At 43.2% G+C, this 27155-nt stretch overlaps 1 protein-coding gene and 1 long non-coding RNA gene across 4 annotated transcripts in view; one reads left to right on the top strand and one right to left on the bottom strand.

The window, feature by feature from the left end:
• Positions 1–14793, bottom strand: part of TMEM178B (transmembrane protein 178B) — a 172458-nt gene extending 157665 nt beyond the window's left edge. Inside the window, exons 1-3 of one of the 3 annotated variants that reach the window (XM_075602630.1) lie at positions 14698–14793; positions 13690–13985; positions 12731–13577 (exon numbers count right to left, since the gene is read on the bottom strand). In XM_075602630.1, coding sequence (XP_075458745.1) covers positions 12731–13112 — 382 coding nt within the window. In that variant the 5' untranslated portion in view covers positions 13113–13577; positions 13690–13985; positions 14698–14793. Of the gene's footprint in view, positions 1–12730; positions 14446–14697 lie in introns of those variants that run through there. The other 2 variants (XM_075602628.1, XM_075602629.1) reach the window with 2 other exon arrangements.
• LOC142496155 (uncharacterized) overlaps positions 5551–27155 on the top strand; it is an 83268-nt gene continuing 61663 nt past the window's right edge. The window contains exon 1 of the long non-coding RNA XR_012801907.1: positions 5551–5630. This is a non-coding gene — a long non-coding RNA (uncharacterized LOC142496155). The remainder of the gene's footprint in view (positions 5631–27155) is intronic.

Raw genomic sequence — 27155 nt, 5'->3', positions numbered from 1 at the left:
TTAGGGCACACGGATTAGCTATGGAGCCTTCATTCTTGACTAAACCCCATTCATGGCCTTGAGCAAGGAAGCGTTTAATTGTACACAGTGACGATGGGGTGCACAGCACAGTGCCATTCCTGCCCTGAAGAAGCTACAATGTAATTTGGGTCCTGAAGTTAACAGGTTTGAGGTCGCTGCAGCTGAGTAGAGGCTATTTAGAGCATAACGGTTTGTGGATGAACTGAGAAGTTATATCTGAATGAGTTGGAACTGGAACAGGAGTCCACGAGACTGCACATTTAGCAAAAAGACCACTTGGCTCTGAACAGCTATCACATGAAAATCAATTACACGCCGTATGTATTGTACAACGTAAATGACATTTCAAATGAATTAATTGAATATAGGCTTCTGCTGTAAATATGTAATTGAAAGGGCAATGGAAAAGCTAGTGGTCTGGTGGTCTTTTTGGTTCATTTGTTCAGCAGTATATGACTGTAGTCTAAATACTGGGAAATGTCCATACAAATGTGAAAAGAGATTAGACGCCATGTAACTTCCTACTCATTCTTTGACATAGGAAGATGAATGTCACTCCTTGTGCTTATCAGGTGAATCATTACAGTCACACATGCCCATTCCATGATGTACAATTAAGCACAACTCATTAGGAACTCGCACAATACAGACACGTTATTCCATAATTAATGCCAGGGTATTAAGCACTGAATGGTTCCCCAAAGGACTTGGTGAAGGGGTTCTCCACTCTGCTCCTCAAGACCCCCCCAAAGGTCAGGTTTTAAGGATATCCCAGATTTAGCACCGGTGGCTCAATCAAAGACTGAGCCTCTGACTGAACTATCTGTGCTGAAGCAGAGACTGAGCCACCTGTGCTGAAGCATTGACTGATTGAGCAACCTGTGCTGTAGCAAGGACTGATTGAGCAACCTGTGCTGAAGCAAGGACTGATTGAGCCAACTGTGCTGAAGCAAGGACTGATTGAGCCACCTGTGCTGCAGCTGGGATATCCTGAAAACCTGACCTGTTGGGGAGATCTTGAGGACTGAAGTTGATCCCCCCCTGATTTAGTGCATTGAAAATGTATTAGACTATCAGTCAGAGTCTACAAACCCCACACAGTATCAGTGTAAAACTATTCCATCTGTTTCAAACCAAGAAAAAATACTGATACACAATGGTGTGTTTTTTTTGTAGGGAAGAGAGTGTCGGAATCCTAAGCAAAAGGAAATGAATTTAGATCTAAACTACAATGAATAATTCTGCTTCAGAAAAGAAATGTGCTGGAAAAAAGGATTAAGCCTCCCGCCCTTTGTATTCCTAATAATTTCATAATCCCCACACGGAATTTCTTGTTCATCCCTAAAAATAGGTGCCAGAACAAAAAAAAAAAAGTGTTAGAAAGCAGTTTACGTGCTTTACCACACAGAAATATCTTTATATATGTGCATACGTTCAACCTAAACCGTCTTACCCATATCAGCAAAAAGAATGTAAAGTTACGTGACATAATGATGCTATCAGCGTATCAGGACAACCACATGGGTTTCGATGCTGAATTTTCTGCATGAGGCTGTCCAATGTAATAAATGTTTTAATCACATCTCTAACACTTCATGCCGGTTACTAACCACGTCAGACCCGGGCCAGGTTTGATTTTAATAAAATGGGGGGGGGGGGGAACCTTGACGAAGATGTAGAATTTGATTTATCCCCTTATAATGTGTATGTTACTTTACTCCTCACTACAGATATGCGAAAATCTTCGAAAAGTGCTTAGCGAAAGTTTCAGGAAATGTTGAGCTTTCATTAATTATTTTTTTTTTCAAAAGGTCACAGTTTGAAAATGAGTGACATTTTGCCAGTTTTACCATTTTAACCAGCAACTTCACCAAATTTAAAAAAATGTGGCAGTATATAAAAGGCCAATGCATCACGCCTGAATCAGCGAGATCTGCTATTGACTTTAATGGCAGATGACAATACAATAAGTAAGTATAGATATAGGATAAAGTATATGTTGTCTAAATTTAGCATAGGTTGAACTTGATGGACCTATGTCTTTTTTCAACCTCATCTACTATGTAACTATGTAACTATGTAACTATGTAACTATGTAACTATGACTGACACCGAGGCATTGACTTTTAATGCATGGCAAATTTTTGGGACGTTTTCACAGGAAAGGACAGGCACATTTATCCTGGTACATGAACTGTGGAGAGCATTTAACACATCCCTACTTCTCCCTAGGACATCATATTGATACTCTGTCACCAAGTGGCAATCTGACATGTACATTACAGATGCAGGCTTCATTGTTCTCTCTTGTTCGATGTGTAGTGATATGTTGTGATATTCTGCAATATGTATGTATATCTTTATATAGCGCCATTAATGTACATAGTAATACACGTGACATAATCATATAAATAACAAAAAATACAAATAACACAATGGGAAGAAGCGCTTCAGACATAAAAGTGACATTTAGGAAAAGGAGTCCCTGCCCGAAGAGCTTACAATCTAATTAACAGTAACATTGCCATTGAGTCCTATGGCAACTCGGTTACATTCTGAGTTATATTATATGTTTTGGCAACAATGTCCCACAATATGTATTATGATACTTTCATTGTCGCTTCATCGACCGGGTAAAGTGAAATTTAAATCAGAAATTCAAACTTCTCAGGGCACAAGAACCCTAAGACCACCTCTGTATCACTATATATATATATATTTATATTTATATATATTCACATTTATATATTGTTTGGTTTGTTGGCTAACATCTATACCCTCAGGGATACTTGTTATCACTTAAGTAGTTTGAAAGACTTTGATATACATGATAGGATTCAGACCGAATATCCACCAAGTATGTATGTATGTATATTTTTATTTATATAGCGCCATTAATGTACACAGCGTTTCACAGCAGCATGACATAATCATATAAATAACAAATACAGATAACACATAATGGGAAGAAGCGCTTCAGACATAAAAGTGACATTTAGGAAAAGGAGTCCCTTCCCCGAACTGCTTACAATCTAATTAACAGTAACATTGCCATTGAGTCCTATGGCAACTCGGTTACATTCTGAGTTATATTATATGCTTTGGCAACAATGTCCCACAATACATCCCTATTTTGATACACTGAATCTAAGAGACAATGGATCCAAATGTCTATAATAGACAAACACTGTATTGCTGCCTGGATATATACACTTACTTTACTGGAAAATGCAATCTGTGCTGTTTGTTGTTCTTATATGTATATACTGCCTACATACTTCTTACTCACCAAAGCAAGTGAGACTGGTCCTCCATTTGAATCTCAGCAAGACCAAAGTGATGTTCAACAAATGTGTAAACTCTACAAACATCAAAATAAATGGACTAGAAGAAGTCAAAGACTATGTCTACCTTGGCTGGCAAGTAACTATGGATTGGAACTTTTTAAATCAACAAAAGAATGAAGATGGGATGGAGGCACTTGGAAGAAACAAGACACTCTTGCTAGGGAAGCTTCCCCTGCGCCTCCAAAAGGAAAGAGTTCAACCAGTGTATTCTGCCCGTGCTCACGTATGGATGTTTAAACGTGGACCCTAAATGCGAAGATCATTCAGAAGCTTCAGACAACTCGAAGTATGGAGAGATGCATGCTGGGTATTACCAGAAGAGATATGGGGAAAAATAATAGGTTTATAAGCAAACAAGTGTCTGTGATAGCATCGCAAGGGTGGCGAAATTATAATGGCAGTGGGCCGGCCCTATCGTAAGAAGAAATTACCATTATTGGACAAAGATTGTACTCAACTGGATTCCAAGAGATATCAAAAGACTAAAAGTTATCTCATAGGTAGACAGAAGGGTGAAATCAGTACATGTGCTGGAGCAACATCAAGAGGTTTACAACCGCAGTACCTGGTAGATCATTGTGATGGTCTTCATCAAGCATTGGAAGAACAAGAGCTGATGGTGATGATATATAGCTATACTAGAGATGTTTTTCATCTTATATGAAATAAGTGGTCCCTCAGAGCTGAATCGTGGAAGTCAAAGCAACAAGGACCATCCAGTTTTTCAGATATTTAATTTCAAAATTCCCTTACAAAAAGTCTAAAGCAGTAGAAATAATATGGCCTCTGGGTCAGCCTCACTCTGGTAGGCAGTAGAAATCGGTGAGATGACACTCCAGCTTCCAAATGATGATCTCCCAGACATCTTTGTTTTACCTCGCAAGTTCTGCTAAAAGTAAAACAATAAATAGCTCGGCTATCAGGAGGTCACCAGAACTTTGGGGACTGCAATACAGCTCCTGAGGACATTCAGTGGTCATGGAAGTGGGGGGGGGGGCATTTTGTGGGGGGATTACTGGCTGCTTTAAAGTTCAAAGTCATTCCTTAGCCCCACTGGTCAATATGTTAAGAAGTAGGGTAACACATCTCTAACAATGCCTCAACTCCCATTCAAGTGAATGGAACATGCTCCCCATAATGAGCTTTTTGCTTTGTGAATACTTACAGTCTTCTAGCACTAAATAAATGGAACCCCTTTGCTATCGAAGCACCATGTCATGTTTTACTGGCTCCTTCAGCCACAAAGGAGGTAATGGAGGTTTTAGTCAAATGAAAATGTATTGTGTGTGCGTCTGCACTTCGCAACCAGATGAAAAGCCACAAACACTCACTATATGCAGCTTCCATACATGCTGTCTGCTTCCATTACCATGAAACTATCATACACTATACATGCAGCTATGAGAAACTAAATGCCCATAAAGGAAATACAGCTGCTAATCTACTCCATGATTTATGTCTCCTCCGCTTTCTAATTAACCAAATGTCTTTGTAATGAGAATAGAAATGCATAACGCACTGATAGCAGATAATCATAACTTTGTGTGTGTCATTATTTTCAGATTTCTACATTGTACTTGCTGGATAGATATCAGTACATAAATAAACACAGATGCAATTTGTAGCCCTGTTAAAACGTCATTAATTATAGGGTTTATTTATCGTGCTCCAAATACGTCTGCTTTGCCAAACATCAAGGATTTCCTACTCGGTATTTTAGAGTCGCTGTCCAATTTAAGAAACGACTTAATCACGTTTCTTACACTTGATGCAAATTTTTGTGATACATGAAGAAATCTGGTGGGTCCAGGTGCAGAAGCTTACTAATTGTCATTATCACACGTGCTATGCATAATATCGCCTCCCCCCCCAAGAAAAAAAATTGGAGCAAAGTGCTTTAATAGACTAAGACACATTTAAAAAAATACTTCTACATTTTATTGGATCTTGTTAAATAGACCAAGATGTTTTAGGTACTTGTTATACTGTATTTCTCATATTTTAAGGATGCTTCTGCAGAAATATGGAGTGCATATGAAGTGTAAGATGCATATGTCTCTTCTGTCTCTGTTATCCCTATGCGGCAGCACAACCTTTTTGCTCTTGGTGTTACTATGTTGTGTTGTCACTATGAGACAGTATCAGTAAAACCGGCACCATTCTTACCGTGCACCCCACAACTGGAACAATCTACCAGAGACTCTCACAGCCGCCACCAGTCTAAATTCTTTCAAAACTAAAGCTGTCTCACATTTTAATCTGGTCTGTAACTGTTACATGCGCCTATAATATATATTATCTCTTACTGTGCATGCAATGTGTTGTATATAATGTATAACCCTGTTCACTTAATGTAACCATGTATGTTTCATCATAACTCTATGCCCAGGACATACTTGAAAGCAAGAGGTACTCTCAATGTATTAGTTCATGGTAAAACATTTTATAAATAAAATAAATAAATACCAATTTGTGATGGAGATATCAAATTACTGCTTTTAAAGAAGCCCCCTGAAGGAGCTAAACTAAAAAAAAATAGTTGGCTACTAGCAGTGGCGTAGCTAGACATGCAAGAGGTCCCAGGCAAAAATATTTTCTATTAATATTAATACTGACTGCAATTTTTTTCTCCCTCCTCCCCTCCCCCCTCCTCTCCCTGATCCCTCTCTCATCATCCCTCCTCAACTTTCCCATCCCTCCTCCTCATCATCATCTCTCCCACTCCTCTTCTTCATCTCTCCCACTCCCCATCATAATCATCTCTCCCCCTGCACATCCTCCTCCTTATCATCATCTCCCCCCTCCTCATCTCTCTCTGCTGCTGCAGCGCGCTCCTACCCTGCTGTCCTGCTCTGCCTGTGTAACAACTGCTCATTCCTCTGTCGGCTTATCTTCTGTTTAACGTCGGTGGCCCACCGCCGCATACCATCTCCCCCCGCCTGTCTGAAGAGAGAGATGGGCCCGCCGACAGAGGTGGGGGGAGAGCAGGCCCCCACCCCCCAAGAGCGCGGGCCGCCGGGCTTTGCTCGGGCCATAGGTACGCCCCTGGCCACTAGTGGCGGAGACTGGATATGACCTAATAACTGAGAGGACCATGACCTAATATCCGGCTTACTGAAATCACCTGTCTAAACACTTTACGTGATATGCTCAACCGTAGAAATGATATAGTACAAAGTGTAAAGTGTCGCACAATTGTAAAGATTTTAAAAAGCCTGAATTATAACAAGGCAAAACAATGTGGGTTAATATGCAATGTTACAATATCTTAATCTTCCTTCTTGCATATTTGTGTAGCTCACCTGTTCCTTTCATATTATTGTCACTGTGCCTTTTAAAAAAAAAAAATATATATATATGTATATATATATTTTACAGGGTTTTTTATCCTCACATTTTACATTTCTAACAATTAAATAATAACCGCAACCAGAGCTGAAGAGCAACTATGAATAGGTTATTGCTTTCAAAAGCTGGGGCAATAGGGGAAGCAACTCCACCAAGTTACATCTCTAGTGTTGTGAATGGGCTACCTTTTAACACTAGAGATGGGTTGGCTTTCATACCTACCTAATGCATATACAATAAAGTTACCTAGAATATGATGTGCATGTTCCAGGAGGGCAGGAGTCACCAAATCTGTAGTCTATGACAATTGTTCTCACTGCAGAGAGAATGATTAGGAGGTGCAATAGGTGAAGTCTCTAGTGAGAGGACACCGTTCTGACTCCGGTGTCATCTCATTGTGACCTGAGTGGTTACGTTACCTTCAACCAAACGTGTTTGTTACTTCTTCAGAGCAGCAATGTCCTATGTTTAGCACTGTGCACACGGTCGGCCCCATACATGATTACAACTGTCTTTTGCGCTTCAAGGTTCTATTGAATTATAGATGGATTCAAAAACTCTTTTCAGTCTTTAATCACATATGGGAGTAGGTTCACGGAAGTGCATTGCATTACATTACTAGTGTTACGTTATTGCCATTGTACATCTTGATATCCATAACCCGTATCCCTCAAGGGGATTTGCGTTACGATCTCCTCTCAGTCACCTGAAAAATATTGCATCTATAAATTGTAACCGACGTTTTGCTTACTCGTATCTAAATCACATGGTAATGAGCAGTTTACCTAACAATGCAGATCCTCAGACCTCGATTCATGTTAGAACATAGGAATAACAGTGTAATATTTAAGACCTTCTAAAAGCTAACATCCTGACCCTGATTAACATTGAGTTCTTTTAGGGATCATATAAATGTCTGAAACACATCATAATACCATGTTTTTTAGTGATTAAAGTAATATGTTGGTGTAAACTAATATGGAATATAATGTAATAATGACTATAAGTATGGGTGTACAATAATATCCATTGTATTGACAAGGAAATACCATTTCACTGACAGACAATATTTAGGATCGGACTGCTGATCTCACTCACAACTACACATGAACACACCAACTGATAGTAAAGTATAGTTTATTGGTTACTTAGCTTCGCATAAACACATTATAGTTTTACTGCAAGCACGATACCACATACATTCAGAAAACAAAGCCCAGGAACTGGGGGGTGAAGGGGGGGGGGACTCTGGTGCCTATCCAAACTGTAAACACATCACTTTTGTAGAACCTGGCATTTATTTCAGACTCTGACATCCGTTCCTGTAAACAGTAATTATTTTAGACACAATTTCAGCCATCGTAGACATTTTAGTAAAAAAGCAAAAAAAAATTACTCATTATATGCCTGAGATTATACAGCTAGGCCATCAGAACCAAGATAAAGCTTAGTCTCCTTACATTCCACCTGCTGGTTCTGAGGCCGAGACAACTAAAATAGTTAATAACATTAATAACAAAAATCTTTGACTAAATATTTGCAAGCATGAACCATCCGAGACAGAACAGACTCCCCTTCCATTACATGCATGCATACCTCAACAATATTAATTAATATTTAATTTTGTATTAATGTACAATTAAAATAAATGAAGCAAGGACACAATAAATAATGTAACAGTTTAATATTTAACTTTTTCTATTTGTCAGTATTATTATATTTGCATTTGCATTAGCTTTGGTAAGACACATGAGGAATGCGTCTTTATCGTATGCATAATAACGCGCGTTAAAGTTTGACCAATGCGCATGTTACATTGGAGAACGCGTCTCTGAGACATGAAAATCCCTGTTAATAGCGCTGCTACTATGACAAACGGCTGCTATTTTTGCATCTCATTATCTTTGAGAATACCCGTTAAAATGAAGAAAAATAAAGTCAGTTCCCAATTTCGGTAGCGCGCGTTATTAGTGCTAAAATGGCGGACTTCTGTGGATCTACCCCATTGATGCAAACCTTAGGTTAGAGGTGGCCAATGCCAATCCTCTAGGCCACCAACAGTTTTTAAGGATATCCCTGATTGAGTCAACCTGTGCTGAAGCAGGGATATCACTAATACCTGGCCTTTTGGTGGCCCTTGAGGACTGGCGTAAGCCACTCCTGATAGGTCATAAGTACAAATGGAGTCAATCATGCTAAATTAAGTAGCATTAAAGCAGCAGCAGCTCATATCCAGAATGTCCCCTAATATTATTATGGAGGCATATAAAGCAACACTAAGTACCAATACCCACTTTAAAAAAACTTAAAGGTGGAGTTTCCTAATGAACAGAGGCCTAAACAAACTAAACACTACTGGCTTCTGACAATAAGAATAGTTAGACACTTAAGTTTACCAACTCTAAACTCTCTAACCCCCTGCAAATTACAGTCCAACAAAGAAATCCTTTTGTTACTTATTATTGGGGTAAAAAGACAAATGGATTTGTTTACTTATCTACCAATTGGATGTACCATTTTGGGGAATGCTCACACTCTGGATAAGAGAGACCCGGTGGGGCACCGAGGTACTGAGGTCTACAGTATATCCAACTTGAGTGATCTGGGAAAAGTGCTACACAGGTCTGTCATCTGGTTGTATGACTTAATACAAAGGAATTGGCCAACACTGATTTTTCCCCCCCCTTTATTCTGTACATTTTGTGTGTCTTTGAGAAACTTGATAAATAAACAATTTACAACTGCACAAATATATAATATATATATATATATATATATATATACAAATATAACTGTATGCTCATCTGCATGTCTTAGGCAGGTCTGCAACCCCGCCTTTCCCCATCATCACCCAGCATACAGCACTTCCACTGCAGCAAGGGATTCTGGGAAATGACATGCAAATGAGCACACAGTGTCACTTTTTGCCTCAATAACCATTTTTAACATGGTTCTCTATAGGCTTAAGCTTGCTGCATGGTCACAGCTTTGAGCACAGCCAGGGTTAATATATATATAGTATATATATATATATATATATATATATTTAGTTAAGTTATGGTGGGATTAAAAAGTCACAAAAACCCTCCACAGTAGAGCATATAGCAAATGGAAATATTACTGTATGCTCATTTGCATGTCTTAGACAGGTTTGCAGCCCTGCCTTTCACCATTATCAGCCAGCATACAGTGCTTCCACTACAGCAAGGGATTCTGGGAAGTGACATGCAAATGAGCACACAGTGCCATCTTTTGCTTAAAAACCATATAACATGGTCCCCTAAAGCTTATGCTTGCTGCATTTCACAACTTTTGAGCACAGCCTAGGTTAAGATGCATAGCCAGTAAACCCACCCACAGACAGCTGTTTCGACCTTAATGGGTCTCATCAGTGTGAGGTTGGTTATACGGGCTTTGAAAAATGTACTGGCTATGCATCTTAACCCAGGCTGTGCTCAAAAGCTGTGATTTTTTTTCAGGCAAAAGTTCCCTGCCCATAGAGCTTACAATCTATTTATTTTTTTTGTGACACAGTCACAAGAAGCAGATGCTGGGATTTGAACCTGGCTTCTCTGTCTCAAACTCAGTGTTGTTGATTCTTATAGTCAGTGCCTTCACACACTGAGTCACTCCTTCAGCCCATTCCCTTTACCACATAGCTTCATATGAAAACAGATGAACAAACATTGAGCACTGAAATCCCAAATCATGCTCATTTTCAAAGGTAACCAATTAAGCAAAATGCCAGGACGGGTTTTTTGTTTCAACAAGAGGGGGAAAAAAGACAAGAATGGCGGTCCCATAAAACAAACATGTAAATTCAGAGCTTGTTCTGCAGATTTCTATGACAACATTAATTGATTTAGGGCTGAGATTGAGTTGCTAGGTAATCTTATGAATGCATGAAATGAAGCATGAAAAATAAATCCTCTGCAATGTATGGCTTGTCAGCATATTGGCATTAAGGATGTGGTAATCCCTCACTGGGATCTCAATCGTCTAGCAGAAACCTCAATCTTCCGTTTCCTATGAAGAATGAAGAGGGGCTGTCTTGTGCATTATATCATAAAACCTATAAAGAAAGACTAAAATATCTCAAAATGTACAGCTTAGAAGAGAGAACCAAGAGCTGGGGATATGATATAAAATCTAAAATACATTACGGCAGGGGTTCTCATTTCCAATCCTCAAGACCCCCCAACGGGTCAGGATTTCAGGACATCTCTACTTCAGCACATGTGGCTCAGTCTTTGACTGAGCCACTGATTGAGCCACCTGTGCTGAAGCAGGGATATCCTGAAAACCTTGACCAGTTGGGGGGGAGGGGGTCTTGAGGATTGGAGTTGAGAACCCCGCATTAAGGATATCAACAAGTTCCGGGGTGGAAGAGAAGAACAAGAGTTCATGCCCTGCAGCTGGGAGGCTCAGAGGACATGTGAGGAAATGCTTCTTCACAGAAGTGTGGTGGATTCATGAAATCGCCGCCCAGCAGAGGTAGTGGAGGCATTTACAGTGAGATAACTGCTTTACGTAGACACAAGGCTATTCTGAATATGAAAAAAAGCCAAGGATCTAACAAGTCTGACGTTCCAAAGCAGATGGAAAAATTGGAAGACTGTGTGAGCCAAGTAGTTCTTATTCATTTCTATGTTTGTTTCTTTGTTACATATATTTGCAAGTCAGGTAGGTTATGGCTGCTTGTGTGAAACAACTGTCTGAGAAATATTAGGTGGATAATCATGTTATTGACATAATTCTGAATCATTTTCTGCCAAGAGATCAGTTTTTGGCTCATCTTACTAGTTAACTTCAGTATTCATGTATGAGTCTATAATATGTTCTCTAAAAAGTGTCTGCTCTTTCTTTGGAGCTTGGACCTTGTAACTCAAACAGGAGGAAACTGTGTAATATTTGCGTGGAATAGTCCCCAACCAGACAAAAGCTAACACTTGTATGAATGTGCATCATCATTATCAAAGTATAAGACCCATCTACAGATAACATGGGCCTAGAAGGAAAGGCAAGCAGTTAATAAGCAAGGAGACAGACGTTTAGTTTATTCGCAGTGTTTCCAAACCTCTCCTTGTGACTCAGGGCCACACCAGGTTTCTTAGACAACCTCCTAACATTGTCAGTATGCAAAAAAAGTTCATTTACAGTATTCCCAAAACCTGGTGTGGCAGTGGGTCACAAGGAGAGGTTTGAAAAACACTGGTTTATGGGAAGTAGACACTTCCAGTAGTGGAGATGTCAATGTAAAGTAGTTTAGCAGGAAAATGAGCGAACATTCAAAGCATTAGCCATTTATACTCAAACATGAACACATTTGTATACATAAATGCAGATGGTAAGAGGTATGGTGAAGATTAATGATTGGCTGTTTGGATCATCCCATTTAGTTTAAAGGTATGACAAGCAACATACACTATACATTTTGGGGAGATTTAAGAAGCACTGTATGTTTGAACTTTTAATAACTCTGCAGGAATATGTAGTATACAGGCCCACAATGTTAACAAGAGTCACCAAATTATTATAGTTGTTGACTGTCAAACCACCAGCAAAAAACAACAGAAAAAAGCAAATTGTGGGGAAGGACTTTCCTAGGTTACCATTTGCTACAAGACAGCATACACACAATATGCATGGCATGTTTGACAAGTTTCTTTGTTTTGGGACAGTTTTAATGATTTATTTACGTAATTTAAAGATATTTAGTGGTTGGGATTGTATGAGGATAATTAGGATCATCATCATCGGGAGGGTGCAAAATAAATATTCTTGAAAATATAAAATGCTATAAGACCAACTCAACAAGTACTTTACAACCAACCCCATGCGCAATAAATATTTGTTAGATATCTTCAACATATTGAAGTATTTCCTTGTCAGAAAGATCTAAATAACTATGTTATACACCATCAGGTCATAGTACACATGCCACAGAACTAAATACTATAGAATATCATTTCTATGATGTTATATAGCTGCTGTACATAGCCACAAGCTCTTACCTTTGGCAATGACATCTTCAACATCTTGATCAAATCCTAGCCTATGGCATTTCCTCCAGAGGCCCATGTTGGTGGAATTATACTGTCTATTGCACTCATCTGCAGCACTCATGGCAAAAAGCTGCCTTCTGTTCCTTGCTAGGAGCAGCTTACCCTCCCAGCGGTCCAGTCTGGATCTGCTAGCTCGCAGAGGCAGGTTATTGTTGGAGTTGTAGATGAAGCCAGGGTCAATTCTTCTATTGGTGAAGCCTTTGCACCTCTCTCTGTGCCTCCTGGCATCTGTCTCATACCAGTGGTCAGAGCAGATAGCCACGGCTAGCATGCCCAGAGCACACAGGGCTAAGGAGAGGCCAGCATAGAGCAGTAATCTTCCAGCAGCCATTCTCAGTCTCACAGTGCCATCAACATCTTCTCACTGGGGTAGTCTTTCGCAGGAGGCCAAGCAGGATCCACAGGCTCTGCTTTGGGAGTGGATAACCTCTCCCTACACGTTCAGATATTGAGGTTCACATGCACAAAATCCAACCGAAGCATAGTAATTAGCAGTTCTGGCTGCTGGGAAAAGCAGGCAAGTCATTGGTCTGTACTGGGATATTAAAACGCTAACCCCAATGCATCAAAATCTGAACCAGACAAAGCCTGAGCTATGGCTCAAGATGTTGAGCGTGTTGTCCCAACTACCAAGTGACCTCCAAATGCATTGCTGCAAGGCTGGATCCAGGAATATTGTCATAAAACCCCACGATGAAGCTTCTCAGTCTGGTGGAAGCAGGATAGTGGTGTCAGCAGGTTGCCTGCAAACAACACACAGTCTGTTGCTGGGGAAGGGATAGGTGAGATCTGAAGCCTGGTTTGAAGAAGGAAAACAACATAAGATGTGCAAATGCTCCCCTGATTTATATGCACTCTGTGCCTTGCATCCTGTGCTCAAAATATTGGCAAGATCATCAGCCACTTACCTCCCAGCATTGTCCAAAATCCCTTTGCACTGTGGGTTTTGCAAAGCAGGTTTAAAACGCCGTGAGCTAAGAATTGCAGCTCCCCTGTTGTGTCTGTGTAGCATCAGGCTTCCCGTGTCTTTGTTTCACAACACGTACTGTACATCACACCTCCACCCGGCTCCTCCACTCGCTGATCCAGGGATATGCTGTCACTCCTGTCACCAGCACACACATATACACCGAAAGCAGCTGAAGGATTTCTTCATATCCCTCACATCTCTCAGTGTCATCCTCTGAACAGCGGACTGTCTCCCCTGTAATGGAAGGAGAAGGGAAGGTGAGGGGGAGAGAGCGCGAGGGATACGAGCGATTTCAGCACCATGGAGAGTAGCGCTGAGCTGCCTCCACTTCAACAAAACATCACCAGTCGCTGACATTCAAAAATAGCATTATCATTACAGCAGCACAGATAAGAGCCCTGGCTACACAGCATATCTGCATATCCGCCAGCCCTGTTTAAAAGGTTTATGGTTCCAGCCTTTTTTTTCTGCTGCCAAATTATCCAAGATCCTATCTTATCTCATTTTCGGCTGCAATAGATCCACGATCTTAAAAGATCAGATCAAGCAGAAGAGGGAAGGAGAATGCAGCTTAGCATCTGCTTTGAGATGGCTCTGGGCTTGTGCGATAAAACGAGAGAAATACACGGCCTGGAATGGCCAATGCCTTTGTAGATCAGCTAGTCTCTCTGAGCCAGGGACCCAGCACTAACAAATAAACATGCAAGCAGTTTAGAGAAGAAGGGAAGGGGGGGTGTACATTTCCACCTTGCGCCCCCCCCCCCCTCCTCTTTCCCCCCTCCCCCCAACATGTTTTTTATAACACACTGGGAAAATCTCAGGCATCAACCCCTATAGACTTGAGAAAGGAGCACCGCCAAAAAAAACGATCCAATCAGTGTGATAGCACATTACACAAATAATATTAATGCAGAAACAAAGCAGTCAGTTGTTTTTTCCTGTTCACCTGGGAATCTTTGCCTTGTTCACACAGTCAGCCTGCAGCCTTGGTTGGAACCAGCGACAGAATACAGAATGCCTGAGCCAGGAGCCGGTGACGTCACCCATGCAACGTGAGGCCCGTGTCTTATATGGGCTCCTTAAAGCTAACCTGCACCAATCCATCCGGCAGGAGCCAAGAGCACTAGCTAAAGGCAAGAAGGCTATGTCAGTTCAAACTCCTTCATTTTACTGCTTAAGGCAAGCAAAACCAGCTAGAAGCCAGCTTTTCCTGTCTCGGTTCTTGAAGCTCAGTCTGGTAATGGAGTTGGGCATGAGCTTGGTTCACTGAATATGCTTCTCTGGTTTTTTTTTTATTGTGTGTGTTCAGTGTTGTTCAATATTAATATAAAAGAGCCAATGCAGAAGTGCAAAGTCAATACAAGGAAATGGCTTAACAAACTTTAATTAAAGGATGCCTGTGCCAAGTATCTCACTGCAAACATAGTACCCAATGGCATAGAAAAAGCTTGTACAAAGTCATTTTATGTTTTGTAGTCAGACCATGCAATCTAATGAAATAAGAAAGGAGTATCCAGTAATTTAGGCTAAAGGGTCACACAAAATAATGACTCAGCTCCTTTATTTTTATATACTAAGTAAAACACAGGCTGGGACTGCACGGCTAGATAACTACGGATATCCTAAGTGGGTGGCAGCAGCAGGTGGGCCCTGAATGTCCAGATTGGCCATGTCTCCCAGAATGACCAGGAGACTCCTGAAATCAGACCCACAATAGCTACATCCCCCTGGCAGCCTGTGTGTGCGTGTGACAGCAGTAGTCTGCTCTGTGTATCAGTGCATGTTTGAGCCAATTTTCTTCTATATCGTTCATCAGGTGTATGGACGTATGTATGTAGAAGAGTTGGCATATTTGGCCATATAATGGTTCCTTACAATCTGATTCCCATGTGGGCCCAATATTCCTCAATCTGAAATGGAATTATAAAGCACTATTAAATATAATAGATGATTGAATCATCACTATCCATTACGTACTCATCGTATGATTTTTTTATTGCATTCAGATATAATTCCTACTGATGGCAGTCAGAGATTCTCAAGTGCAGGAATAAGAGGAGCACAGGGGGTAACTGCTCAGACCTCACATGGAGCCTCTTCCCATTGTACATTTTCCACAGAAATGCTGTAAAAAGAGGATGAGGAGAAGCATGGATGCTGGATATAGGGTGTGGGGATTGCTGCAGAACAACAAGGATTTCAATCTGGAGGTGCTGATACCCCCACTTCTTCCCTGCGCTTTACTTTTCCAGAGAACTAGATGATAAACTAATATCCTCTCACTTTCCATGTCTACTTTTTTTCCCCATCAAATGCTCTTAGCACAAAAGGAAACGTGTGAGCCAGTCCTGAGCTCCTGTGTGACCCTTAAGTGCAGAGTCAGGACTAATGGGGGGGGGCAAGCAGGGCAGTTGCCCTGGGTGCTGCAGTGTAGGGGGCGCAGGTCGGAGGGCCAGGTGTGCGGATGTGAGTGGTGGAGGAGGCAGTGCGATGTCGGTGGTAGCAAAGGAGGGCGTGCTTCTGGAGGTGGACAGGGTCCACCCCAGTTGTCCAACCAGGAGGTTAGTCATGACTTCCGATGTTTGCCGCTAGCACGGACCCCCCTGCACCCCAGGTAGAGAGGGGGGAATGAGATAGACCAGTGAGGGGAAGGGCAGGGAAGAGAGAATGGTATGAAAGGGACAGAGAATGAGGAGAGAGGGGAAAGAGAGAAAATGGGGGGGGGGGAGAGAAAGGGGGACAGAGAGAAGATGGAGAGAGAGGGGTGAAATGAAATTAAGAGTTTGTGAGATGATAGAAAGAAAATATATTATCTTATCAATCCTTAAATAATTTAAGCAAACCTATTTCTCTTGAAGAGGCAGAAATAGCTATCAAGGCCCTGAAATGATCAAAGGCCTCAGGGCCTGGCTTTCACAATCTGTATTATAAGAAGTTTGCTTGTTTTAGTTCCACATCTCATTAAATAGATTAATGACCTGCTAGAAGGAGAAAAATGACTGCCTGTAATGGTACAGACACATATTGCATTAATACATAAAGCTGACAAAGATCCCAATATCTGTTCTAGTTACAGACTGATTTAGTTTTTAACATGGACATCAAGATATTTGTGATGTAAGATAGAATGTAATCAATAGGGCTACATATCCTTATTCCTAACCTTATCCACCCTGACCAGGTGGGCTTCATTCCGAACAGACAAGCCCCTGACAATATCAGAAGAGCCATTAATCTGATTCATAATGCCAACCTATCTAGAAACACCTATTAATGTTAACTATAGATGCTCAAAACGCATTTAACAGGGATAATTGGCAATACCTGTGCAAAACGCTACAAGCTTTTGGTTTTGAGGGCAGTTCTATGTGCACAATGTAAGAGCTTTATTAGACTCTGCCCCCCCCAACAAAAATATGAAATCCTACATGTGTTTCTGATCCTGTCCAGACCAGGAATGGAACCAGACAAGGATACCCTCTCTCTCCTCTGCTCTTTACTCTCTGTACAGAGCCCTTGGCCAGGACAATTAGGGAACATCCTGATATATCAGTCTATCAAGTGGTTTCAATGGAGTTTAATATACACCTTTTTGTGGATTCTATTTTCATTACTGTAACTAAGCCCATGATCTACCTGCCAAATCTTTCGACTTACTAGAACATTCTGTCAAAATGTCTAGGTTTAAGTTAATACTCCAGATTCAAAGCACTGCCTATTAATATTCCTCATTAATAAATCAAATTGATCTCTTTTACCTTCTTTTTCAAACGGCAAAAGCACTTTATATATCACCTAGTTAAACTCACTAATAAAATTAGTGGACTATATGATGCCAATTCCCCAACCTTAATTCAAACTCTCAAAAAAGACCCTTAGAGTTGATCTAATTATACAATGTATTGGTTGTGCAAGATATATGAAGTTAAAATGAATGTACAGGTAGTTCCACTAATGTTCCTTCTCTTTTACTCCCTTCCAATACTGATAAACTGTAAAGAACTCAAATAATTTCCACACATTATTTTTTCTTTTGTATGGGCCAACAAAAAACTAGAATAAAAAAAAATATGCTTAATAGGCCTTACATCTGCAAGGGGCTTATCACTTCCATGCCTTCTATCTTATTACAGCATGTGTCAACTAACCGCGTAGCACTTACCATATAAAATGGTCTGTTGCCTTGAAATTATCACATGAGAGGAAGCCTCAACCCCTGAGATTATTACTCTAGATACCCAAAGAAGATAGATCCAGTATATTAAATTCACACCTTGTCATATCCCATTCTCTAAAGCTTTGGGATGCTCTCTCAAATTTAAATGCAAACCCACTACTTACAAACTAACTTGACTCCCTGTTTGGGATCCCAGCGTTCAAATCAGGGTTGGATGATTCTAACTTTCACTGGTGGAAATAGACAAAGTATCTTACAATTAAAGATCTTCTCAGAGATCGGATTAAAAAAAAAACATTCAATGATACAAAGTAGAAGTCTAAAATGCAGAATAATGAATTCTTCATTATTACATCTTCCACATTATTCCTCTTATTTTTCAGGCCACCCCTCCACTTCTAGTACATACTTTGAATTTATATGTGTGTTTTCTTCATATGGTAAAAATCTAATTTCTGTACTATACCAAACATTTTTATATTACAAAAAAGGTTAATAAACTTCCCTACTGGAGAAAATGAGAATTGGATTTAGGCAAATCCCTTGAGATCCCCAGTTGGGAAGATATTTAGGAGACAGCCATGAGGGTTTCTATGCATATGTCCACTAAAAAGAATAGTTGCAAAGTTCTTTATAGCTCGTACTTAACCTCAGACCGTTTAAAAAACGTTTAAAATAAAATCTAGAAATACCCTTCTCTCTCATGCTTTAGAGGCTGCAATCAAACTGGCACAATGCTGTATGTTTGGTGTGATTGCCATGAGATCTCAAGGCTATGCTCCCTGAACCCAGTAACAGGGTTCGCAGCCTAATGTTACATCCGGAATCTTGGGCTGTCAATTACCGGGATCTCTAAGCATAAGAGAAAGATCACAACCCACCATTTTTCTGCATGTACAGTGGCGGATTTCTCATTAGGCCCGATAGGTCCAGGCCTAGGACGGCAAAATTTTGGGGCGGCAAATTTAAAGTTTTTTTTCTCATATATAGAGGCCCCGCTCTCTTCTCCACTGATTGCCCTGGAAGAGCGTGGGGCCTGTGTCAAGTTCTTACCTACTCTTTTGCTCTGCCCTCCTTCTGTAGCATTGCAGCGTTAAATGATAATGTGACGTCACATGGCGATGCATTGCCATGACATTGTGACATCATATGGCATCATGTTGTCATGGAAATGCATCATCACGTGATGTTGCGGCATCAATTGACGCCACAACGCTGCAGAAGGAGGAGGGTGGTGCTGCAGGAGGTGGTGCCCGGGCAGCAAAAAGGTAAGTGCCTATGGGCAGCAACATTTTAAATCCACCACTGATGGTACAGCTGTATCCTGGACCCAATCAGCTCATAGTATTGCCCCTACTGAAAACAAGATGGGGAAAATAAAGTATATGGAGAAGCGGACAGGTTTTATCCACAATTCCATGCATATATTTACTAACACTTGTGATCCGCGGTGTAGCTAGGTAAGATACAAATTCTACAAGAGCAGTGGTTCACAACCTTTTTTACACTCTGCAATCCCTGCTAGAAAACATTTCCTTTGCCTAACCCCTAGTTAATACAGCTTATTACAACAGAAAGGCGAACCCGCTTAGCATCCTAAAGTAGTAAATTAAAATGCAGGGTGCACTATGGGAAGGGTATACAGACAATAAAGAGTGACCCTAGACCTCACAGAGAAGGGGAGTAGGCTAGGGACTGAAGCCCCCTAATCGCATGCACTCGCTTCATCTTATTGCCTACTCATCAGGCTTTTAATAACAAACCTGTTTGCCCGATCCCAGGCATTATATTATCCTGAGCTCATGAGGGGAGCACATGCTTAATAAGACCCCAAACTGATCCTCAGTGTGTGCAGAGAGCATGGGTGGTATAATGGTCAATTACTGCAGGAGCTGCCAAAGTTACTGCCCACAATTCCTTGCACTGTGAATGCAAAGCATTGTGGGGAGCGACCTTGGAAGCTCCAGTTGTAATTGACAGCTATACCACCCACGCTCACTTTGCAGTTTTGGTCCATACAAAGTGTTCAGTTCAAACACAGGCTCAGCAACCAACGATACTGCCTGGCATCTGCCATTACTTACTTTTTTGGCAAACCCTTGGAAACATCTTATGAACCAGAAACCCTGTGTTGGAAATCACTGTATTATAGAAACTTGCTTACAGTTTGATGTAATCTTTCAAGCAATGATATTTTACTCTGCCATGTTAATATATATCCTGATATGGGTTGTCATCGTATTTCTTTTATAGTGCACTTGCTGACCTAATACGCTTTTTCTCTAGTGTCATGTTATTATATATATTTTTTTAAATTAAACCCCTAACCCTTCCCCTCTCTCCTGTAAGCATGTGAAATTATGCAAAATGATGTCGATATTAACACATGGCAACAATTTTCATGTAAGCGCCTCCGGTGATAAGAGTATGGCAGATATTTAAATGATAGGCAATAGCCAAGCACAACAAAAATCAAAAGCTCAAGTAAATGCAAAAAAGGTCAATTAATGACTAAACAAAGTCATCCATGCATCCATGATCATTAAAGACTTTTTTTTGCATTTGCTTGCACTTTTGATTGTTGGTGTGCTTGATTTTTGCATATTAGTTTTGTTTCTTTGCTGACAGAAAATACTTCAATGGAAAATAGTAATAAAAATACAGTAGCATTGTATTACGATATGCAGGGGGGCCCTTGCATGAACCACAATGAACGTGTACGCCTTCAAGGTCCACTGTCCGCTGCTCGAAAAACCCTATGTGGAACTATTCCTTGTACCCCAATACATATGACAAAGACAGAAAACAAGGGGAGCGCGGTTGAATGGATGTCAATAAAATAATATACCAGGGGATCTGAGGGCAGACTGGTTAATTATATAGCCATACTCACCCGACACCACTATAGTGCACAAGGGTTCAGCCAGAACCACACTCAATGCACTTCTAATGGTGCAGTCTATGCAGGGATGGGTAAGTGAGAAAATAAAAGATATAATATTCACACGGGCTTGTGTGAGTACAGGTACATCAGGTGGTACTTTGCCTTCTGATAGTAGAATGATATGGTCACTGCTCGTCTCTCTGTGCTTCTGTTACGCCGATGCTCGCCACAAACCGGGACCGGACCGCGGGGCTGAGGTGGGGTTATATAATCACCGACCTGAGTCCACGCAGACTGATCCGGAGTGCGCAGTTCATAGTCGTACATCGCAGGGTCAGGATTGGAGAAGGCAGCATCGTCGTTATGGAAGCAGGAGTTCGGCAACAGGTAGTCAGGATTTCCCCGCTTCAGCTTAGGAGCGTGAGCGCGGGGGTGGCTTCTGCGCGAGGAGCGGCCTCGGCCCATGACGCCGATCTCAGCAGGAGGAGACAGCAGGCTGGCCGAAGTTCACCGCAGGGCAGCGTCGGGAAGAACCAACGCTTCAGCGCAGAAGTCCAAGGCAGGTCACTGCAAGAGGATCGCAGCAAGCCGCAGGAAAGGAAGGGTAGCCACTGCTAGGAGGGAATGCAGCAGGTACCGGTGCTGGCAACACGCTTCAGCACAGACGTCCCGGGTAGGCCACTGCAGGAGAATAGCAGCAGGCCAGTGCTGGCATCAACGCTTCAGCACAGACGTCCAGGGCAGGCCACTGCAAGGAGATAGCAGCAGGCCGCAGGAAAGGAAGGGTAGCTACTGCTAGGAGGGAATGCAGCAGTACCAGTGCTGGCATCAACGCTTCAGCACAGACGTCCCGGGTAGGCCACTGCAGGAGAATAGCAGCAGGCCAGTGCTGGCATCAACGCTTCAGCACAGACGTCCAGGGCAGGCCACTGCAAGGAGATAGCAGCAGGCCGCAGGAAAGGAAGGGTAGCTACTGCTAGGAGGCAATGCAGCAGTACCAGTGCTGGCATCAACGCTTCAGCACAGACGTCCAGGATAGGCCACTACAGGAGAATAGCGGCAGGCCACAGGACAGGAAGGGTAGCTACTGCTAGGAGGGAATGCAGCAGTTACCAGTGCTGGCATCAACGCTTCAGCACAGACGTCCGGAGTAGGCCACTGCAAGGAGATAGCAGCAGGCCAGTGCTGGCAACAACGCTTCAGCACAGACGTCCAGGACCAGGCCTCTGGATACTCAGGAACTTGGAAGGTAAGAACGCTAGGAGAGAGGCCTGGGGTGGTTTGTGGCAGAGACAGTAACATAGAGGTAGGAATAGTTATGCTCGGCGCTGGTTCAGAGCCAACGCCTAGAATATAAAGGGCGGAGATCCAATCACAGGAGGAGGGTGTGTGAGAATTCCTCCAATGAAGTAGCACAGGGCAGAAGCTGCAATGAGAGGCAGCACCTGTGCCATAGATTGCCAGAGGAAGCTTGCAACTGCACAGGTCTGCACGGCAATAGTCAAAGCCAGTAGTGGATTCCTTACAGTACCCCCCCCTTCAGGTGAGACCTCCGGACGAACAAGATCCATCACAGATTTGGGGGACATGGAATTGTTCCTAAACCTCCTTAGGCGAGAGGTGGCATTGAAAGCCCATAGTTTGTTGGGATTCCTTACAGTACTCCCACCACTGGGTGAGAAGCCTGGGTGAACAGGACCATTCATAGGTCTGGGAGACATTGAGTTGTTCCTGAAGTGTCTCCGGCGAGAATTAGGTCCACAATCCAGATGTACATTGGCGAGTGCCATGAAAGACAGCGGTGGTACTGCAGTTCTTGGTACATGGACAATGGGACCTGAGGGCTCCGGAATGGGAACATCGGAAGGACAGTAGCCAGGTGTCCGGTGCATAGTAATAGTCCAAGAGTACGGGACACAGGACACAGATTGTCGGACAAAAATGGCAGAGGGACCTTCAGAGAAGGCAATGTCTTTGGTGAAATCAGCATGGAGGAAGTTGCGAGAGTCTTTAGCTTCCAAGGAATTCCGGGTGGTGGTTAGCAAGGGAATGGGGCGGGAGGGTTCACTACACACTATAGCAGCGGTACTTTTGATACCAAGCAGGGTTGCTATCCCAAGCAATTTGCGAGAGTCTGTAGCAGTGTGCATGCAACTCTTGGTCATGGTACTGGCAGTTGAAGAAGGATCCGCTTCCTTTGGTTTGTGATCTTTAGAGAGAATCAAATCCGAAATTGTGGCCTTGGCGAAGGACATAATAAGCAAGTCTATACCCATAGTGGACCCATAGAGAACAGGAACGGACGCTTCAGGTAAAGCGACGAGGTCCAGTAAGGGTGTCTTCGTCTTAGGGAGAGGCCAATTGCCATACAGATCGGGCACTTTGGGCACCGCACAGAGACCTGCGAGTAAGGAGTCTGTTTGAAAGGTGAGAAAACAGATTTTATCCAAAAAACAAGGCAGGCGGTTAAGCGGTGCATCAACCTTAGGGAAAAAAGTCTTGGGGTTAAAGCTGGGTGCCTCCAACACAGAGAAAGAAGACAGAGAACTAGAGCTTGGCTTCGGAGTGGAGGTCCCAGGTACCCAGGTCTCACATGATACTGTGGGAGAAGCAATGCAAATTGTTACTGTTTTAAACATAGGGTTTTTAACATCGGTAGCTCCAGGCACCTTTTTGAGAGGTAACCCTAGTTTTGGGACAGGACAGTCAATAGCAAGTACCCCAAGTATTGTGGAAGACACAGAGAAAAATAAGTCCATTTTAAAGACGGGATCTTCTGAAAAAAGGGAAAATTCCAAATGCGATACCCCTGAGTTCGTGGTAGTAGACATACAGTCAGTAGTGGATACCCCGAATACTGTGGGCGAATCAGCGTGAAACAGTATTATTACAGGAATGGGCATCCCAGACTTAAAGTCATTTTTAATCATCCCGGAGGCTGTGGCATGATCCATGAGAGAAACTGGTTTAAACTCTCCAACAGACACAAGGGACATCTTGCTTTTTACAGAATTGGGTCCCTGAGAATCCCTAGTGAGGGCATCAGACTCCATGGGAGACTTAGTGACAGGGGTTTTGGAACTGATTAAAGGAATTGCAGGTATCACAGATTTAATAGGAGAAATACCTTGCAAAACAGAAATTTTAGTAAAGGTGATAGGCATCACAGATAGGACAGACAGAAGTAAGCTAGGCAAGGTTGCTTCTATAACAGAAGATTTGGCAGCGGCAAAGCTTAACTCAGCGGCTGCTGGAGAACTTTTAACTACAGTGAGAAGGGACTGCAGATTTACAAAGTCAGGGATAAAGGGAGTCTCAAACTTGAAAGCCTGATCCTTCAAAAAGAAGGGCCCTAACTTTAATGGTACTGAGGGAGCAACAGCAGATACGCTGATCTCAGTAGGGGTCACTTGGAAAGGAGCATAATATGTACTGTTCGCTTTAAACCCTAGGATTTGAGAAAAGGAGAACTCAGACAGTGCAAGTGGGGCAACCACGCCTGTGCTGGTCTCTGAAGTGGGTATTTGGGAAGGAGTGTCTGGGACATCAGAAACGACAACAGATTCCACGAAAAGGGGTCTATGCTCAGAAGCAGGGGTCTCAGCTCTCTGAGTGACAGACGGGGTGAGTGAAATACCTAGGAGTAGGGATTCTGCGAACAGGTTTAGAGAAACAAACGGCTCCAGAATACTTTTTACTGGAGCCAGTATTATTGCCGAAAGTTCAGGGAGCCTAACCCCGAGAATTTTAGCCGAGTCAGAGGACAAAAGGGGTTGATCCTCTGAGGCTAAGGAGGTGTCCCTGACTGACGAACTAAAGGGATCTACCAAGGAAGGTTCACAGGGCTGACCTGCAGGGGTTAACATAGGAAAAACCCCAAGGGTTAAATTACTCTGTACCTGAGAATCAGAGAAATAGAAGCTAGTCTCCGAGAGTGGGGTCATAGGGGGTTCTGCCTCTTGCCCTAGGGACCTATCATTAGACTGCGGAATACTAGGGTTTGCAGTAGGAACCTCACAGAGCAGACTAGCAGGGGTTAATACAGAAAAAACCTCGGAAACAGAGCTTAGAATTTTTGGTTTAGGAAAAGAGGGCAAACAGGATTCATTCTCTGGTGCTAGGGAAGACACACTGACCTGGGTACTGCAGGGATTTACAGTGGGGAACGCATAAGCCTGACTAGCAGGGGTTAAGACCGAAATAACCTCAGGGACAGAACTTAGGGAGGTTAACTCAGGATTAGGGAGCGTGGCAGCTTCTTCCTTAGTGGGCAGCGACAGAGAAATGGTTTGACCATTCTTAGGAGAGAGAGGTAACCCCACAGGTTTAGTAACAGGACTGGCAGCACAGAGAATCTGCCAAGCAGCAGCATAGCTGGCAAGGAGGGGATCCTGTTCTATTATGTGAGTGTCTAGTGTTGAGGAAAGTACATGGAGTGTATCTTGAGACTGGGCCAACATGAGGAGGGCGCTCTGTTCCACTAGATGAATGTCCAGTGATGAGGCCAGGGCATAGATTGCCTCTTGGGCGTCGGACAGTTCCATAGGGTTCACATTATCCCAGGTTAAAGGGGAATCAGGGGAGCGAATACATTCGGCTAGAGACTGTTTTAAGTTCAGGATACAGTAAGCCTTAATAAAGAGATCACAACGGCATTGTCTTTGCAAAGGGGTTAAACCTTCATAGGTAAACATTTCATCCATCAGGGGTATTACTTCACACAAATACTGGCCTTCATAGTGGGACTGATACGCAGGACGGGACATAACTTCAGTTGGAAAATTGCCATCCCCCGCCACGGCGCGGTCCGGTTTTAACGGGCCGAGCATACTGTTACGCCGATGCTCGCCACAAACCGGGACCGGACCGCGGGGCTGAGGTGGGGTTATATAATCACCGACCTGAGTCCACGCAGACTGATCCGGAGTGCGCAGTTCATAGTCGTACATCGCAGGGTCAGGATTGGAGAAGGCAGCATCGTCGTTATGGAAGCAGGAGTTCGGCAACAGGTAGTCAGGATTTCCCCGCTTCAGCTTAGGAGCGTGAGCGCGGGGGTGGCTTCTGCGCGAGGAGCGGCCTCGGCCCATGACGCCGATCTCAGCAGGAGGAGACAGCAGGCTGGCCGAAGTTCACCGCAGGGCAGCGTCGGGAAGAACCAACGCTTCAGCGCAGAAGTCCAAGGCAGGTCACTGCAAGAGGATCGCAGCAAGCCGCAGGAAAGGAAGGGTAGCCACTGCTAGGAGGGAATGCAGCAGGTACCGGTGCTGGCAACACGCTTCAGCACAGACGTCCCGGGTAGGCCACTGCAGGAGAATAGCAGCAGGCCAGTGCTGGCATCAACGCTTCAGCACAGACGTCCAGGGCAGGCCACTGCAAGGAGATAGCAGCAGGCCGCAGGAAAGGAAGGGTAGCTACTGCTAGGAGGGAATGCAGCAGTACCAGTGCTGGCATCAACGCTTCAGCACAGACGTCCCGGGTAGGCCACTGCAGGAGAATAGCAGCAGGCCAGTGCTGGCATCAACGCTTCAGCACAGACGTCCAGGGCAGGCCACTGCAAGGAGATAGCAGCAGGCCGCAGGAAAGGAAGGGTAGCTACTGCTAGGAGGGAATGCAGCAGTACCAGTGCTGGCATCAACGCTTCAGCACAGACGTCCAGGATAGGCCACTACAGGAGAATAGCGGCAGGCCACAGGACAGGAAGGGTAGCTACTGCTAGGAGGGAATGCAGCAGTTACCAGTGCTGGCATCAACGCTTCAGCACAGACGTCCGGGGTAGGCCACTGCAAGGAGATAGCAGCAGGCCAGTGCTGGCAACAACGCTTCAGCACAGACGTCCAGGACCAGGCCTCTGGATACTCAGGAACTTGGAAGGTAAGAACACTAGGAGAGAGGCCTGGGGTGGTTTGTGGCAGAGACAGTAACATAGAGGTAGGAATAGTTATGCTCGGCGCTGGTTCAGAGCCAACGCCTAGAATATAAAGGGCGGAGATCCAATCACAGGAGGAGGGTGTGTGAGAATTCCTCCAATGAAGTAGCACAGGGCAGAAGCTGCAATGAGAGGCAGCACCTGTGCCATAGATTGCCAGAGGAAGCTTGCAACTGCACAGGTCTGCACGGCAATAGTCAAAGCCAGTAGTGGATTCCTTACAGCTTCCTGCTTGGTCTCAGTAGGAACTCTCCCCAAGTTGGCAGTGAGACACAGAGATGGCAGGATAAGATATACCGGATTTAATAACAACAACGAACAATAATAAAAACTCACATATTAAAAAAACCCTCGTCGGCTGCAGCAGAGTCCGTGGGCTCGTCCCGTTCGTGCGCTCCTAGCTTCTGTGTCCGGCAG

The sequence above is a fragment of the Ascaphus truei genome, chromosome 5, assembly GCF_040206685.1.
Source record: "Ascaphus truei isolate aAscTru1 chromosome 5, aAscTru1.hap1, whole genome shotgun sequence".
In the NCBI taxonomy this organism is placed as follows: domain Eukaryota; kingdom Metazoa; phylum Chordata; class Amphibia; order Anura; family Ascaphidae; genus Ascaphus; species Ascaphus truei.
The sequence above is the reverse complement of the archived record's forward strand: the minus strand, read 5'-3'. Positions and strand labels throughout refer to the sequence as shown.